The sequence below is a fragment of the Artibeus jamaicensis genome, unplaced genomic scaffold (genome assembly GCF_021234435.1).
Source record: "Artibeus jamaicensis isolate MK-2021 breed Jamaican fruit bat unplaced genomic scaffold, CSHL_Jam_final contig_497, whole genome shotgun sequence".
In the NCBI taxonomy this organism is placed as follows: domain Eukaryota; kingdom Metazoa; phylum Chordata; class Mammalia; order Chiroptera; family Phyllostomidae; genus Artibeus; species Artibeus jamaicensis.
The window spans coordinates 132019-149292 of record NW_026521863.1 but is presented as its reverse complement, the minus strand read 5'-3'; the positions used below and the strand labels follow the sequence as shown (position 1 = coordinate 149292).

Genomic DNA, 17274 nt, shown 5'->3' with positions numbered 1-17274 from the left:
TTTCTGGTGGCAGTCAGTGCACCTCAGGCACAGCAGGGCCAAGTGTGGGAGGACGTGACCCAGGGCAGACTCAAGTGACCACGAGAGGAGGCAGTCATTGGTGTGCAACCACCGGCCGGGGCAGTGCCTCCAGGTTTGCGTCAGGGCTGGGCAGGCAGCGCGGGGCAGAGGGGAAAGGGGCACAGGATCACTGTACCACTAGAGGCTGGCGGGAGCCTTCCAGCGGTTGACAGCTCAGGCTCAGCAGAGGCCTGTGTGAACAGATGCACCTGAAAGGCGGCCTCCTGAGCTCGATGGGACCACCCGGGGGCTGCCCCGGGGCCACTTCGATGGCAGTGCCCCCATCCGTACCTGGTCATCTGCACCTGGTTCCTTCCCCGGCACAGTGGTGGGGGACGTGCAGGGCCGACTAGTGCCCTGCCTGCTGGTCTCGTGTGTGGGCTTCTCTCCAGTCGGGCGGTCTGATCACAGACCCGGTCCCCGTCTGCCAGCTCTGCTGCCGCCTGAGAACACGGGGCATCCCACCCACTATGCTCCGCAGCCCAGGGGGCCCAAGTGTCTCCTCGAGTTCTGGGCTTCCATGTGCACCAGAGCCTGTGACGACCGCCTGGTCATCAGACATGCCTTCTTGAGTACTTCTGGACTCAAGTACTTTTCTCTTTTATTCGAAATTCTAGGGGAAAATTATCTGAGTGATGTTTTGACTTAATTAGGCATATAACCCACTTTTATTGAAGAAAAATACAAGTAAACACTTCATTTCACATAGTACACCATTCTGGTAACCTTCACACCTAGTGTGCACCTTTCCAGATTTACTTCCATGCGCGTGCGCGCACACGCACACACACACACAAGCATTTTCTTAAACATTTTCTAAAAGCCCTACCAGGAACGCCATCTGTACCAGCACCTCAGTTCGAGGTGCCCGTGTGACCTGCGCCTCATGTGCTGTGCACACAGGTCTGCATCAGCGAAACCGCACGGCACCCCCTGGGCTGACCCACCAAAACTTCAGGTCGCCCCGTCACTGGACGTTTTCATGTCACTAATGTTGAGACACAGTCAACAATCCCTAGAACATCTTTTCGTCTGTCTCACGACATGCCCTTGGGACGCGGTCCTAAGGAAGTAGACGTGCAGGGTCTGAGAGGTCGAGAGGTCACGTGCATTCTGAAGGCTGGGCAACGTGGTTTCCCGGTGCTGCTGTCACGTCTTGCCTCCACACAAACTCCTCCGTGTAGCCCGCGCCCAGGCTGCAGCTCTCCGCACAGGTGAAGACGGCCAGGACGCCCCAGTCCACGCTCCTGCCCAGCCTGTCGGCCTTGAGGTGGTTGAGCAGCTGAGGCATGACCTGCGAGGGACGACACTGTCAGCAGCGCCACTGGCTTCCCGGCCTCCCGGCCACTGCAGGGCCTTGGGCTGTCGATTCCCAGGCACACGGCAAACTGGGGAACGGCGAGGGGCTGCCGGCGATGTGAAATTCTGTGCACAAGCTGGCCCTCTCCTCGCACCACGGGCTTCGGGACTAAGAACCCGTCGGCGCTTGATTTCCCCTTTTCACCCCAAGGAACACAAATTACCTGTATACTCTGTAAGGTCAGTGAATCCACAGTTAAAGATTTCCACCCAACCCCAGAATGACTGTGATGCTAACAATTTCTGTAGACAAAACATTGATGCTCACATCCATTTGTTTTCTTACTGACTCCACAATCAAGACTAAATAGAGAAGTTCTAAAACACTCCTCTCCCAAAGCACAGAACCAGACAGACCCTGACAAAGCTAACGAGAGGCGTTAAAAATAGCTCTGAGCGTGCACTGGGAGGTGGGTGGGGTCAAAGGGCTGGGAAGGGACCCTCACTACTGTGGAAGGCAGTCGGTGTGTCTGAAAACCAGTACCCTGACAAATATCAGAAACACTATCATTTAGGGATGGAAATAATTACCAGATAAAACAGTAAAAGACCAATTTTAAGCCCTGAGGGGGGCAGGAAACTACTGAGTTTCACAGCAAGACAACTTCCATAACAGCATACAGATCCCATGCACAGGTGACTTTGGACAAGTTCTGCAATGTTAAAACCGTACAGCAGTGTCTACAGAGTAAAACAGCCCCTGCTGAAGGTCATACCTGGAATTCAAATATTCTCTTGGCACCACAGGGGCAATCAGGGATATCCTCTTCTCGGGGGATACTGTCACCGGAGATCCAGATGGGGGCGATCCCCCTGCCGTATCTGAGAACCTGAAACCAATTAGGGTCGTGTTCCAACCTCCCACATCTCACCTGAGACACCCCATTTGCTCCCACTTTTGGTGGACACTCCTCTGAAAGGCAGGGTGCTCTTCCCTGCCCCACCCAGCCCCTTGTCAAAGCGAATGCCTCCTCCACCTCACCAAAGCCAGCATTTCAGCTTATGTCATGCAGGGCAGAGAAAGTACATTTCTTGGCTGATGACAGGGTTTGAATCTCAACCTACAACTATTCTGTCTGTGCCCATTAACAGGTTCTGAATCCAAATGCAGTCTGTGCTCACACAGATACACAGAACTCAGGCCAACACTGTCAAAGGGACCAGTATCACATGAAAGGTGTTTAGGCAAACATTATACGACCTCATACAATGGCCCGAGTGAGGCCTGAATTCTGCTACGAGCTCACAGTGCTCCAGACCACCTTATCAGCATCTCCAACCCAGAGCCACTCTTCCCAGACTCCCGTGTGTTGACTGGACCCAGGGACCAGCTTATGGGAATCTGGCCAAGTTTCCTGCCATGACTGCTGTTCCCAGGGAGGGCGGGAAGGGGAACAACAGAGATGAGCGAGGGAACCGTGCTGAGCATCTCCCTGAACCCACAGCCACCCTGGTTCCTCTCACTGTTGCTGTGACCTCAGCAGCAGGTCACAATGCAACACCCGGATCCGGGACTCTGCCCACAAAGCCAGTGTCTCAGTGTTCACGTCTCGTGCTGGTTTCACAAGCCAAAGGGCCTGATAGGAAACTGGGAAGAATATCTTTCCCTTCTGTTTTCAGTGCCTAAACCACGTGTCGCCCTCAACGCCCCACCCGACACTGTCCTCAGAAAACCAACCCTGCGTGGCACACGGCCTGATGGCCACTCATTCAGCGCCCAGGACAAGAGCAGCCCAGCAGACATATGCCTTCCACGCCAGAGGCTGTGGTGACGGGACCGGTCTGGGGACCCTGCCAGACAGAACCCCTCCCAAGAACACAAGGGCCAAGGGTGAGCAATATGCTCCACTTTACCTGTTCTGGTTCCAGGGCTATTTTAGTTTTAAACTTCTGGAAAATCTTATCTTCCATGGATTCGTGTTTTGCCAAGGAATCCAATTCTTCCTCTGGTGCTTCAGCTGAAAAACCCCCAGCATGACTGTCAGGCCAACAGACAGCACCCCACACCATGACAGCCCAAACACGCCGAGTGTCAAACCACCAGGCAAGCGCTGAGCCAGACAGGTGGGACTTCTTCCTGTCGCTGCTGCGAGACCAGCTGAATCCCAGGTCTCCGTGAACCGTGAGTTACTACTGTGCAGGCTCCTAGTGAGCACTGCTCTTCAGTAAAGCTTCAGGTCTAAAAGCAGACCTCAGTCCAGTTGAGATGGTGGCAGAGGTAAACATGGCTTGCCTCCTTGCGCAACCACATCTCAATCGCAGCTGAACTACCGAAAACCTCTGTTCAGAACTGTCAGGAACTGGGCTAATGGAAGGCCTACAGCTACAGAATTAGAGAAGAAACCGCGCTGTGACTGGTAGGAGGGTCGCAGACGTGGAACGGGCTGGTCCCACACCTGTGTGTGGGAATAAAAATCAGGAGGATATCTCGGGAGCAGGGGATCCCGGCCCCACAGCAGGCCCCCAGCCAAGGGTTCTAGTGCCGGGAAGAGAGGTCTCTCCCTAACTTCTGGCTGCAAAAATCAGCAAAGATTGAGGCTGTGGAAGACAGAAACCTCTGGAGTCCCAAGCAGTTTCCCTGAAAGAACCTACACACGGACTTCCTCGGACTCACGCCCTCCGAGCTCCAGGGCTGGGGAAGCAGATGGAAAGGTATCAGGGACACACAGGGTGGAACTGAGCTGCCCCGTGGGGACAGAGGTGCTGTCAGAGGCTGCCGTTCCTTTTCTGAGCCCTCCCCCACGGAGCCACAGGGCCAGCAGGCAGGGGCTAGAGATGAGACTCCATCAACCCGGCTCACACTGTGGGCACCACCCAAGTTTCAGGCCCACCCAAGCTGTTTCCAGTGGCTTTTCCATGTGAATGGCTTGTCTTGGCCCCTGCTTCAGATTTTCCTAAATTCTCTCAAACAAGCGGCATCTGGCGTCAGTGCACCCCACTCTTCCCCTTCAGTTACCCCAGGCCCAGCACTGGGAGCAGTGGCCTTGGTTCACAGCGTGGCCTCATTTGGGCACCTGCAAGCCCAGCACAAGTAGCAGCCACCTGCAGATCACTTTGTAGCTTTTGCTGTTACCCTGGACAGAACACAGGCGGCGGATGACTCTGGACTTGCCAACAGAAATCAAGGCTCAAGTACAACAGGAGGGTGTACTCAGCCCGTACCTCAAGGACCCAGCTTGGGTGATGGGGAGGCTGTGCCACTGGACCATAGAGGACACCTACTGCGTTAGGCCACACTATCAAGACACAGTCAAAGCAGCTGTACCGAATACGTAAAAAACGAACACAGGGAGGCTGCCAAAACAAGGAGACAAAGAAACACGGCCCAAATGAAAGAACAGATCACAATTCCAGAAAAAGAGCTAAATGAAATGGGGATAAGCAATCTATCAGATGGAGTGTTCAAAACACTGGTTACAAGGATGCTCAAGGACCTTAGTGAAGACCTCAGCAGCATGAGAGAGACCCAGTCAGAAATGAAGGACACACTAAATTGAAATAAAGAACAATTTACAGAGAAACAACAGTAGAGTGGATGAAGGCAAGAATCAAATCAATGACTTGGAACATAAGGAATCAAAAAACAACCCATCAGAACAAGAAAAAGAAAAAAAAAAGGATAGTGTACGCAGCCTGTGAGACAACTTCAAGTTTTCCAACACTCGCATCACAGGTGTACCAGGAGAAAAAGAAAGAGAGCAGAAAATCGAAAACTTATTTGAAAAAAATAATGAAAGAAGTTACACGCATGACCCATGGTCAATGGTGTGGGGCCTGAGGTGTGGGAGGGTGACTAAGGGGGAAAACTGGGATAACTGTAAGCATAAACAGTCAAATACAACTTAAAAGTAAAAAAATAAACAACAGACCCAAGTCCTGGGCTCAGGATGGCTGGGCCCAGCCCATGAAGGACCCTCAGCAACTGTGAGTCCTTCTTATTGCTGCTGCCCCTCGGCCATCTGGACTCTTTCTTCCAGTCTTCTCACATTTCCCGCCTCAGCCAGTCCACGCACTCACCCGTCACCCTCACTGGGGACCTGCCAGCTCCTTCCTCTGCGCTCTCAGCTCCTGGGACCCGGGTCCCTGTACCACTGCTGTCCCTAGCGGGAGTCAGTTTTTATGACAATTATTGGAGCATATTTCTGATGTCTTTAATATGAACTACAGACCTGTAATTTGACGCTCTACTCTGAAATCTAACCTTGTAGCAGTTCTAAGAGCACGAGTTCTATGGTCAATGAGACATGAGCTCAAACTCCAGCTGTGAAACCAAACAACTGAGGTCAGTTACATGGGCACACACATGGGGTGCAGCTGGTAATTTATTGTGATCTTCATGGGACCCTGAAGGAAAGTCCTTGGTGCACAGGGAAGAAGTAAATGCTGGCAATCAGTCTCTTGGGTGTGTGATCAGCAGAGGCACTCGAGTGTGATCAGCTCTAGAGAACGGACCAAGTCATGTGTCTAAAACTGGCCCGATGAAAGAGAAACCCACTTCGGTCCTGGCCGGTGTGGCTCACTGGACTGAGCGCCAGCCTGTGAACTGAAAGGTTGCTGGTTTAATTCCCGTGAGGACTCACGGCTGGGCTGTGGGCCAAGTCCCTGGTTGGGGTGTGGGAGAAGCACATCAATGTTCCTCTCCCTCTCTTTCTCCCCTCCCTCCCCTAAAAAAAATAATATAGTATTTTTTAAAAAATTAAGAAAGAAACTCAGTTCGGAAGCACCCTGCCTCCAGCAGTTCAACCTGAGGAGTGGACCTGGGACCCGAATGACCTCACTGATTTTCCAGCATCCCGTGCAGTCCTACCCAGCGACCAGCAGGACACTCACTCATGTTTTCATGAAACCAGAACGCCCGACTTGCGCCAAGGTGGGAGGCACAGGGAGGTGCTTGTCAAATGAGGCGATATCTGAGAATTCTATATTGCAGCCTCTAAAATGAGCTGACTTTTCCTCTTAGTACCTCTTCTTGACACACTGAACCCTGTTCCCAGCATCATGTTTAGTCGCCTAGTACATCAAGTTCTCAAACTTACCCATGGTCCCTGCAACTTCCGACTCATCTTCCCTCTCCAAAACTTCAGGTGTAATCTCATCTTCTGTTTCTATGACGATTTCAAATTCAGGAAAAAGGAAGTTGTGGTCTGGAACTGTATTGTCCGAATTATCTGAAAGACAAAAGGTAACCAGCGCTATTAGAGATGATTGGGTTTTGAAGACGGTTGACTGTTCTACTTCTACAGTACATTTCACGTAGTAACGGTTTCCCCTAGTAAGTGATGCCCTGGGCGCCAGCAGTTCAGGTTACAGGATGAAACTGGGTCCAAGACCTCCCGGCTCTTCTATCACACAGGTATTGCTACCAAGCTTGGGAAAAGGATTAGAGCTTTTCTAATTTTAACTTTTCTACACGAGATAAGTGGTCTAGGTGGAGAGATGGCATGAAACCAAGCTAAAATCCAGGCATCCGCAAGGGGGCTCACCTGCCTGTCCACAGGCCTGCCTGTGCCCGGCTCTCCAGTCCAGTGTCTGGTGGTCCCTGCCACAGTAGTGCGCGCGGTGGCATCCGGAGCAGGTCTTGGGGCCCAAGCAGCCGCACACCCTGCAGAGCCGTGGCCCGGACGTGAGCTGGAGGCGTATGGGTTCTCCGGTCTCTGGCGGGGGTTCCTCAGCAGGTGGCTCATGTGAGTAAAAGTCATTTTCTCGGGGTAGCTGATTCCTAAAAACTGAGGAAAACATAATATTTTAAATAAACAATATGTCAATTCAAATATATGAATACTCATTCCACTCAGGACAGACAAGACACTCGTCTCTTACAAACAGAAGGCAGTTTTGCTTTCCGGGAGCTTATTTTCTGAAAGGAGAGAAAACAAAACAAAAGTGGAAAAGAACAAGAAAGTCTTCGTCTCTGAAGCTTGCTCAAATTACGTTAATAAGGAGAATAACAGATCGTAAAGTCGCGGAAGAGCTACTGGAACCCAGCATTCTGAAAAGTAACACACGCAGCATGAGCACCGGCTTTTCGGGGCGAGGACGCGCGGGGGCAGGGACGCAGACGCCAGGGAAGCCGCCCCCGCCCGCCTCCCGGGGCGCGCCCCGCCCCCGCGCTCACCGCGCAGGCCCGCGCAGCAAGGCGGCGCGCGGCAGCAGAAGAGGAACAGGCCGCGGTGAAAGGCGTCAGTGCGGCCGGGCAAGGGTGCGTACAGCTGCAGCAGGAAGGCCAGCGGGCGGCCGCAGCGCGCGCACGCCAGCTCCGCGGGCCCGGGCAGCCCGGCCTCGCCCAGCCACGCCGGCCGCCCGCCCACCTTGCTGGGGAACTGCTCGCTGCGCAGCCTCCACGCCGGCGCCGCCTCCACGAAGCCCAGCTCCGCCGCCATGACACGCGAAGCGCCGTCCGGACGCTGCCCCGCCGGCCGGAAGTCGGAAGTCGGCTCCGGCGCGTGAGGACCGGAAGCGATTGGACAGCCTGCTGGTCTCGTGACTGGGCGGGGCGCGGCCCGCCGTGGGCGGTTACAGTCGTGGGGTGGGTGGCCGGCCGCCGGCTCGGAGGGCTTCGGGGCTCACGGGCACACTCCTCCCGCTCTGGGCCGCGCTCTGTGGCGCGGTTCCTGCTGCGACGGAGCGAAAGCTTCCGGACGCAAGGGGAGGGTTAGTAGGGTTTTAAGGACCAGAGCCTAGGGTTAAAGGGTAAAGGTTAGGGTTCAGACCTAGGGGCGTGTCAAGCGCGTAGACCGCTGTGCGGTCTTTCCTGTAAGTCCGCGGGGCCACGGCTGGGCGAGCTTCCTGCGGAGCAGCCCGGCACCACGGACTAGATGAGAGTCACACGGTGTAACTGTGCTCGCTCTCAGCTGTTACCGAATGCGGATTCCCTTCAAGTCACATTCCGCACCCATTAATATCCTACTCACGCTGTAACCGTCTAAGAACACGCGCACGCAGCAATCAGTGGGGGATAACGAACCGAGTCCCAGAGTCTCAGCCTGTGGGTCCGGGAGACAATACGGTGGCGGCAGGGCTGGTGAAGCCCTCGGTCCAGCAGGGCAGAGCCTTCAGCTGCCGATGCCCAGGGAGCAGCCCTCCGGTGTGTGGAGCTCGGCTGTCTCCGCAGTGGTCTGGAGCCTGACTCGTCTGGACAACGTTGCACGCAGACCCAGAGGGACCTGCTCACTTCTGTGATCCAGCCGAGTGGGCGTCGTGGACACCGACATGGGCACACTGAGCCCGGACACTGGCCCGGACCTCGGGGAGCGACACTGGCTTGTGCTGCACAGATCGTTTTTGACCTGGTGTTTGTGTTTGCTGAGCAGATGGAGTTTTATGTGATTGTAGGTTCTGTATCTCCCTGGTTCTCATTAAACAAAGATACTGCAGGCATCGTTCTTTGTGAGCATTTTCTGTGAACTTTGAATTCTCCCATCCAGAGGGGCTGAGACCCAAGAAGTTAAGTAACTTGCTGTCTCTCCCGAGGCAGGGATTCAAGTGCATGTGGAGGGTTTGGGACGCAGCTGGGGAGAGCCGGTGTGGACAACATCCGCGGAATCCCACGGAGCTTTGGAAACCCGCTCACAGCACGGGCCTGGAGGTGCCTCTGCAACGTTGGGGAGTCAGGGCCATTGGGGGCAATGGCCTTCTGTCCTCGGTGGAGAGCCGCTTCCAGGGGCTCAGGAGGTCACACAGCTAGGGAGTGGCAGGCCCCCAGCGGAACCGGGCAGTGCCTCTGCCCAGGTTCTCCGTAGGTTCCGGACATGCGTCCAGATGCGCCCAGGAAGGGGTGGGCGTCTCGAGCACCTGTCTGAGTCTCAGTATCTGCCCTGTCTCGCTTAAAATATGTGGGGCTTGGCTGTTAGAGGCTCCTCCCTGGTCTGGTGATGGGGAGCTCACTACCTTGCAAGCGGCCTGGGTTTAACTGTCTCCTTTGCGCTGAGCCCAGAGCTGTCCCTTCAGTTTTGGGCGAGACCCCAGCAGCCGCAGCCGACGGGAGAGGCCATCCCCGCCCAGGTCCTGCATCTGTGGCCTCACGCACAGGGGTGAGGGCTTCACTGGCTTTCGCTCGTCCTTCGCCAACGCCACCCAGCACGAGACTCCCTCCCGGACCCGGCTCGCGACCTTCCCTTTGGTCCGCAAGCAGCAAGGGTGGGCAGGGGCAACAACGTCCGGCCGCGGCCCCGCCTCCATGAGCCAGGTGCGCTCACTACCCTCTCCGTCTTCAGCATCGCGAGACATGGCGGCGGGGGCCTGTGCGGCGGGCGCCAAGGCTTCAGTCCCACCAGGAGGAGGACTTCTCGGAGGAGGAGGAAGACGCTTGGCGCTGATCATGTTCCGACCCCACGAAGAGGCCCGGATCTGGGCGTTCCCAGACTGCTGCGTCCTCTGGACGATGCACCTGTTCGCGTCCGGCCCGACAGCCCCCGTCCATGCGTGTTCCCTTCGGGGTCCCCGCCGCACCCCTCGGTCCCGCAGGGCTGCTGGGGTACCGAGCAAAGCGCCGGCCGCCCCCAAGCTGAGGTCTACCCAGCAGCTACCCAGCACCTCCCTCAGCCTCTTACTTCTATGTTTGCGCTCCTTAAGAATTTTATTTATTTGGCTCTTGGGGTCCGAACTCCTTTGCGGCAAAATGGCTAAATGCACCAAGAAAGTCGGAATCGTAGGTGAATACGGCACCCGTTATGGCTCCTCCCTCAGGAAAAGGGCGAAGAACATTGAGATCAGCCAGCGCGTCAAGTACACTTGCTCCGTCCGTGGCAAAACCAAGATGAAGAGGCGAGCGGCGGGGACCTGGCTCTGTGGCTCCCGCATGAGAACGGTCGCCGGCGGCGCCTGGACTCCCAACGCCCCTTCTGCGTCACAGTCCAGTCCGCCGTCGGAAGATTGAAGGAACTGAAAGATCAGTAGAAACTCCACAATTTGAAACATTACTAGCCAACAATGAATGGGTTAATTTATGTTACAGTTAAAAAAAAAATTTTATGTGTTTTTAGAGAGCGGGGAAGTGAGGGAGAAAGTGAGGGAGACATGTGAGAGAAGCCCGGGTCAGTTGCCTCTCGTACAAGCCCCAACCAGGGACCGTGCGGCTGCACAGCGACCAGCCTCACCACGGGTCTGCGCTGGCGGGTACTGAACTAGCGACCCCTAGCTCCACTGAGCGGTGATGCCAGACCCACTGAGCCATCAGCCCGGGCTGCGCCTCTCTGTTCACCTGATCCTGCAGTGGTCCTGCGGCGGCCCCCTGCAGCCGTTCCCCAGGTGGCCCCGTGTGTCCAGGCGCTTGTATATGTCACGCCCCAATAGATTAAAGTTTAAAAAGCAAAACCACACAGCACACGCTGGACCCATGAAGCCACCGCCCAAGAGAAGGTTGTGACGGGGAGAGCGGCGGTCACGGCCGCGACAACCCCACTGCCACCCTGAGAGGACTGGAGCCGCGCCGGTGGGAGAATCTCCAGCCTGGGGTCTCAGACTGGGGCAGGCGGGCGGCCGGAGGCCCGCCCACCCCACTCGGCCCTACCCGCCTGCCCGAGGGCTGTTCCTCTCTCCGTTTACTCAGTGCTGGGATTAGACCCTCAGTTTATGTGGCTGTATTTCCAGTGGGGGGTGTCTCCTCCTGGGACATGAAGTCTGGGCGTGATGCGCTTTTGTTAGGGGGCGGGGGGGGGGGCTGATTGCCTGAGCATCGCCAGCCGAGCCGCGCGCGGGTTTGGCTGTGGTAGCCCTGCCGCTGCCGCCCACGTGCCCACCTGTCCAGGGCGCTCCTGCGGGCCCCCAGTCCTAGTACCGCAGCTGCTGCGCGTGTGTGCAGCGGGACCTCCTCCCAGAACGCCGTCCGCCTTTCCGCTTCGGGGGCCACGAGTTCTGTGCGCTGCACAGCACAGCGCGCACTCGTCTCCTGGGACAGGGAGAGTCGACAAGGACGCAGCTGCTCTGAGCGCGCGGAGCGCCAGCACTTGCCAGTAAGGGCGCTGGCTCAGCCCCGAACGCTGGGCCGTGTCCGGCTCGCTGAGCCCTCAGCGGCTCCTTTGGCAGAATGTGCTGAAGTGAGGCGGACGGCGGTCGAGTCCAGCCAGCTCCCTGACACTGAAAGGACCTTGCGATCAGGCACCAGCGGTCTCACAGCACAGACCCAGGGACGAGGCCCGCTGTGACAGAGGAGCCGCTCCCACCGACCCTTTGCTGTACCTTGTCCCGCAGTGGGCGTCCTGGGGCTGCGGCTCCCACCTCTTCGGTCCGTGCATGCGCCCCCCCCCCCACCGCCCCAGGCCTGCACGTATGCGCTCTGCGCCCTTGGAAGAGGCGCCTGGAGGACCAGGTACCATTGTCCCGAGCGTGAGGCCCCGGGTTCTCCAAATGAAGGCGGTGCCTACGGTCTGCCGCAGCCTGATGTCCCTGCTATGCGGGACCTCCACCCTTCCTGGTCGGGCGAAGGAAGGACGCGGTCCCTGCTGGTCTCGGGGCAGCCTGGTCCCGCTGCTTCCCTCCAACGGGAGGAGCGCGCTGGCGGTTGCCAGGTAAGAGAAATCTCCGCCTGAGACGCACAGGAAGGTTCCAGAACCGACTTAGGCAGCACGGAACTGGGACTGGGAGCCTGTGCCCCACACGCTGCGGGACGTCCAGTCGGTGCTGCGGGTCGCGACTATGTGGCTGCGGAGACAGGTGCGCCACCGGAGGGCGGGGAAGACTGCTAGTGGGGTGTCCTCAGAGGGTCGCAGAAGAACACTGCCTGTGGGTCCCTCCACCTTCCAGACCCTTCCAGACGCACCGTTTCCCACGAGGCACTGAGGTCTGCGCGCATCTGTGTCTGTGCCGAGTGGGCGCTGCAGGGGAGGTAGACAAACAAAGGCCCCGCTGAGCGCCGACGCCAAGGGTGGACGTGGCCCCGCCCTTGGTGGGGGTCTGGGCAGGAACCTCCCGAGAGAAGATGATCATTGAAACTGAGTGGAAACAAAGCCGAGACCAGTGGCTCCTGGCGCGGCCCCGAGCAGCCCTCGGCACTACCCGGTGAGAAACAGCAGGTAAGTGGGGTGGAGAGCTAGCGGAGGCCCAGGGAGAAGACACCCGAAGGCAGGTGTGCACTGGACGGGGGCGACTGTCGCCTGCTTCTCACTGAGGCCTTTTCATCAGAAGTCTGGGTGGGAAGAGTCATCAGCAAAGTCACATTCCCCTTGGACAGAGCTTGCTTTTCGGTCGTTTCTCAGATAAACTGGGGACCCTATGGGGGTGGCGTCCTGAGGTACCACTGGGAGGGGGGCGTGACCAGGTGGCTCTGGCCGCTCTCTCTTCTTTGGGTTTGGTGCCCAGCGCTCGGCATCATTTCGGTGCTGGGAACGAAGACCCGCCTTCTGCCCCGCGTGGCCTGGAGACGGTCGGCCCGACAGGCACGTCCCGCCTGCACGCGTCCCTCGGATCCACATCCTGAAGTGGGGAGGGCACCTCAGCTGGTCTCCTGTGCGCGGCTCCCTCCCGACAAGACTGGGTTACCGACAGGAGCAGGAACGCCTCCTCCCGGCGGTTGATCCCAGAAACCCCGAAGTCTGAGCAGGTTTTTAAAAACAGCCGCGCGCACCCACCCACCTTGACTTCAATGGGTTTGTGAGGGTTTTCTTCAGCGATGGACTGCAAACAGAGCGTCGTTATGCTCCTGGGAGGCAGCAGGGTGGTCAGCAGCCCTTTTCTCGTTGTTTGGCCTGTTGTGAAGCTTTTATATTGAGCGTCGGCTCCTTGTGCGATCAGAAAACCAGCGCCGAAGAGGGAATCCGGGAAAACACATGTGACCCCTCCTCGGACTCTTCCCTCTCCTAATAAGTCCAGCTCACGGACCAGGACCACCCACTGGCACCTAAGAAATCAACTTGTGACGCTTCGAGTAGGTGTTTCCCGCCCCAACCCCCAGACCGAACAAAGCTTCGGAGTCCGGTGTCGGCGGAGAGCTGCAGACTGGCCCGGCCAATCCGACCGCCGGGACCCCATGGGACCCGTCCTCCGCTTCGTCTGCCACTGTGACCGCCTCCTGGGGCCCCTGCCTCAGCATCTTCCTGCCCCCCTGGGACCTGGTCCCCGTGTTCTGTGGAGACAGCGCCTAGACGGTGCAGGAGCGGAATCCTGGGACAGGGTGAACGGCCCATCACTTACCGCCTGGGGGAGGGGGCGGTGCGGTCTGACAGGGGCGAGGGGCGGCCGGGGGCTTGTTCTTGGGGAGATGGAGACGCGTGGGAGCGGAACACCACCGCGGACTTGCAAACCTGACGCAGAACCGAGAGCGCGGCGTTTCTCCAGCGCTCTCCGCGCACGCGGGGGCGTCAGGAGGAGGGTGTCGCTGCAGCCTAGGCTGGCCTGACCCACCACCTGGGAGACCAGCCCCCGGCTTTGCAGACACGCGGCTTTGCAGACACGCTTCCCCACCGCTGTGCCCAGCTCTCCGTACCTGGGAGCGGGCGAGGACGTTATCTGGGCCTGCGGTGAGGGGGTGCAGTGGTGGCTGGTGGGGTCCCTCGGGTTCACTCACTGGTTCCTGGGGACCGCACAGGCGGTGTGGACATTAAGATGCCGGCCTTGGGTGTCAGGGGAGGCGCAGGCAGGCTCTTCAGACCCACAGATGCCAGTTGCACAACGGCTGGCGGAGCCGTCCGCTTCCTCCCTTCGGACTTGCAAGATCCCGGCCGGCGGGCAGGGAGGCGGGAATGCGCTCAGAGCGGGAATCTTCCTCCGATCCCGAACCTCCCTGGGGCGCCCTGCGCACCACCCCCCTTGAGTGGCTGTGCAGCTGCTCCTCTCATTTTGCAAGGCCCCTTTGAAGCCCCACTGCCTCTCCCACCATCACGGCCTCAGGACGTTTTGTGTGTGCACGTTTCCATTCTCTCCCCGACGCTCTTCTGTATGTGAGGTTCCTGACTGTGTCATGTGGGCGAGTCTCCCATGTTCATGCACATCTCAAATTTGGTTGTTTCACTGGCTCATCTGTGTCATAGCTGTTGGGTTATTAGAGCAGCCCAAAGATTCTTGAGGTCACAGGAAAGGTTGTTTCCCCACCACCTAGGCAAGCAGTCAGGTATTTAATATGAGGTAAATTTGGGGAGTACATGCATGTCACCATTCACTTAAGTAAGATGTAGCAATGTAACTGAAGTAACTGATTCTCAAAACTGAATGATCATGTCAGTGAAATATGGAGCAGTGTAGCTGGTGGATATACAACTTCTATGTAAAGTATCAGGGGCGATCATGAGAGGGCCAGCATTGTGCACTTGGCACGTTGATGTTAAACCAGGTGTTAAGAAAGGGAAGACTGAGAAATTACTTAGGATTGTCATCTCATTTCTTCCTAGGAGATTTAGTTGCCACAGTTTGGTTTCGGAAGAGAGCTTCAGCACAATCACCTCAGCTTCAGACAGTAAGACTCCTGGCAAGAGCTTGTTGACCCTCTTACTGTACTCCTGTGTCTTAAAGTTGTGGGATTTGCCCCCCAAAATTTAATATGCCAGGTAAGGTACCCTTTTTCTAAATTACCTGCATGTCCTCCATTTCTCTGTTGAAATCTAAGAATCTGTTCTTCCATTTTCCAAAATACCTCATACACCCAATATTACCTCATGGTGTTTGGTATTCATTTTAATATAAATTCCCCTTGCCCGTGTAGTAGTAGACATTAACAATCCTGTTAATCCGATTATGTGACTTTGATTGTTATCCCACCTGTTAGAATTTAGAAGGTACGATAAAAATAATTTTTTCATTCCCTATAGTGTTGGTGAACTGGCCGTGTGACGTTCATGGCCGGGACCCTAACTTCTGGAAAGTGCAGCCTCTGAGAGATCATGGACTTTTCCCGGTAAGAGTAAGCATTATTATTATTTTTTGTTCTGTCAGCCTTTTTGGTCTATTTCTGCAGGGCTTGGTATAATTTAGTAGTGCCGGGAGTTATTTTCTTTCCTTATACATTTACATTGATATGAAAAACTATTTCTGAGGCCAGCTGCTCAGACTTTGAGAGTCAAGAATGTTCTTTATCAGCTCCTGGCTCTGTTTAAATGTCGAGGACTCGGTTCCCCTCCTGCATGTTGCAAGTGGGGTCCATTGTCCAGCTTCAGCTCTGGGGTCTGGCTGTGGGGTCCTGGTTCCAGATGTGGGTTCTGTCTCCTGGGTCTGTGGCCTGGGGTTGAATCTGTGTCTGTGTGTCTGGGATCTGGAGTCTCTTTGGGTGTGGCCTCGTGTCCTGGGTGGGTGTGTGGGTCCATGTGCAGCTCTGGCTCTAGGGTCTATTGTACAGAAGAACCTGGTTTCCAGGGTTCTCTGTCAACAGAACTGGGTTTCCAGGGTTCTCTGTCAGTCTCTGGTGTCTGGGGTCTGGCATTCAGGGTCGATGGTCTAACCCACACTGTGGGGACAGTTTGGGGGTTGGGTCCTGGGTCTGGGGTTCAGCTTTTCGTTCTGGGTCTGCTCTGAGGTCCAGGTTCTGGAGTCTAGGGCTTGTGTCTGGTCCTGAGTCTGTCTGTGGCTTCTAGTGTCTGTGAACTGATGGTCATTGGCTCCAATTCAACGATGCCAGCAGGAGTTCCAGAGTTGGAGTGTGGGGAAGAAGGAAACTCTATTTAGTGCAAATAGCTCCATTTTGGTACTAATGGGTGTGAGTGCAGCATGGCTGTTAGGAAGCTCAGTGTTGTTCCAGGTGAATCATGAAGCAGCCCCTGTGTGGGTCAGCCCAGTGGTGCTGCTGCTTAGTTGTGAAGCGTCTTGGCTGTGAGGGGGCCCTGAAGTGAGGCAGCCCGAGGGCAAGTTGCCCCTCAGGCTGTGCTGCCCAGCTGTGCTCTGCTCATTCAGGTCTGGTCCTGTCATTTCCTCTCTGCTGGGCTGCATTTGCAGACAAAGGAGCCACTTTGGAGAAGGGGCCCCTGTGAGGTCAGCCTGGGAGAGCAGAGAGAAGGCCTGTGGTGTTGTTTCCGCGGCGGTCTAGGTTATCGCTGTTCTTAAATTATGTCACGTTTTCCTCTCGTACTGTTTTATTACCCAAAGTGAGGATGGTTTTTCTCATTGTTGAAGCTTACTTAAATTATACAAAAAAATGAAAATTAAATCAAACTGCCACCCAAACAGGTAATAGCTGCTATTGTTTTAAGTATATGCCCTTCCAGGCATCTCTCCTTGCCTATTTCCATTCTTCTAGTTTCCAGGATTTAATTTATTTTTCTGCGTTTGTAGTATGGATGCAAAACATGTGAATTTTCAACTGTTTCCCCCTAATGTGCAGATCTGTCACTACATTTTCCCATAGGTTTTTGGTGTATTATTTTTATTATTACTTAGTTCCTATTATTTTTAACTCCAATTGTGATTTATTTTAAGTGTTATTTAGAAGTGTATTTCATAACTCTTAAATATAAACTTTCTTGTTAACTTTTTTAAAGGATATTACTAATGTGTAATTTTATTTTATTTTTAAAAAGATTTTATTTATTTATTTTTAGAGATAGGGGAAGGGAAGGAGAAAGAGAGGGAGAGAAACATCAGTGTGTGGTTGCCTCACTGGCCCCCCACTGGGGACCTGGCCTGCAACCCAGGCCTGTGCCCTGACTGGGAATTGAACCATGACCCTTTGGTTCACGGGCCCATCCTCAATCCACTGAGCTACGGCAGCCAGGCTCTTGTTAACTTTTATGACTAATTTCTAGATTAACTACAATGAGAGCAGGAAACATACTTTATATAATTTCAATCCTTTGAATTTTTTTGAAACTTTCTTCAGGACGTTCTGGTCAATGTAACAAATGTTCCAAGCGTGCGTCTCTGCTGCCATCTCGTGGTCATTTTGGGGACAACACCTTAGGGCCGGCCAGCAGGAAAAGCTGTGCATAGTTGGTTATCTGT

General features: G+C 55.4%; 2 protein-coding genes across 2 annotated transcripts; one reads left to right on the top strand and one right to left on the bottom strand.

The window, feature by feature from the left end:
• Positions 1-709: 709 nt before the first annotated feature.
• PDCD2 (programmed cell death 2) lies at positions 710-8007 on the bottom strand. Its single transcript, XM_037126157.2, has 6 exons — positions 7535-8007; positions 6903-7145; positions 6456-6587; positions 3274-3377; positions 2136-2249; positions 710-1354 (listed from the first exon to the last, which is right to left on the bottom strand). The coding sequence occupies exons 1-6, from the start codon at positions 7797-7799 to the stop codon at positions 1163-1165; spliced, it is 1050 nt and encodes a 349-aa protein (XP_036982052.1). The 5' UTR covers positions 7800-8007; the 3' UTR covers positions 710-1162.
• A 1848-nt stretch (positions 8008-9855) lies between these two features.
• LOC119034971 (60S ribosomal protein L37a-like) lies at positions 9856-10294 on the top strand. The gene has a single exon (XM_037126191.2). It carries the CDS (start codon positions 10037-10039, stop codon positions 10292-10294), a length of 258 nt encoding a protein of 85 aa, XP_036982086.2. The 5' UTR covers positions 9856-10036.
• The last annotated feature ends 6980 nt before the right edge of the window (positions 10295-17274 follow it).

Coding starts and splice junctions, on each gene's coding strand:
- LOC119034971 (XM_037126191.2), top strand. CDS start 10,037: ATGGCTAAATGCACCAAGAAAGTCGGAATCGTAGGTGAATACGGCACC.
- PDCD2 (XM_037126157.2), bottom strand. CDS start 7,799: ATGGCGGCGGAGCTGGGCTTCGTGGAGGCGGCGCCGGCGTGGAGGCTG. Junction 7,146..7,534: donor TTGCTGCGCGGGCCTGCGCG/GTGAGCGCGGGG, acceptor TGTTTTCCTCAG/TTTTTAGGAATCAGCTACCC. Junction 1,355..2,135: donor AGAGAATATTTGAATTCCAG/GTATGACCTTCA, acceptor CGTCCCTCGCAG/GTCATGCCTCAGCTGCTCAA.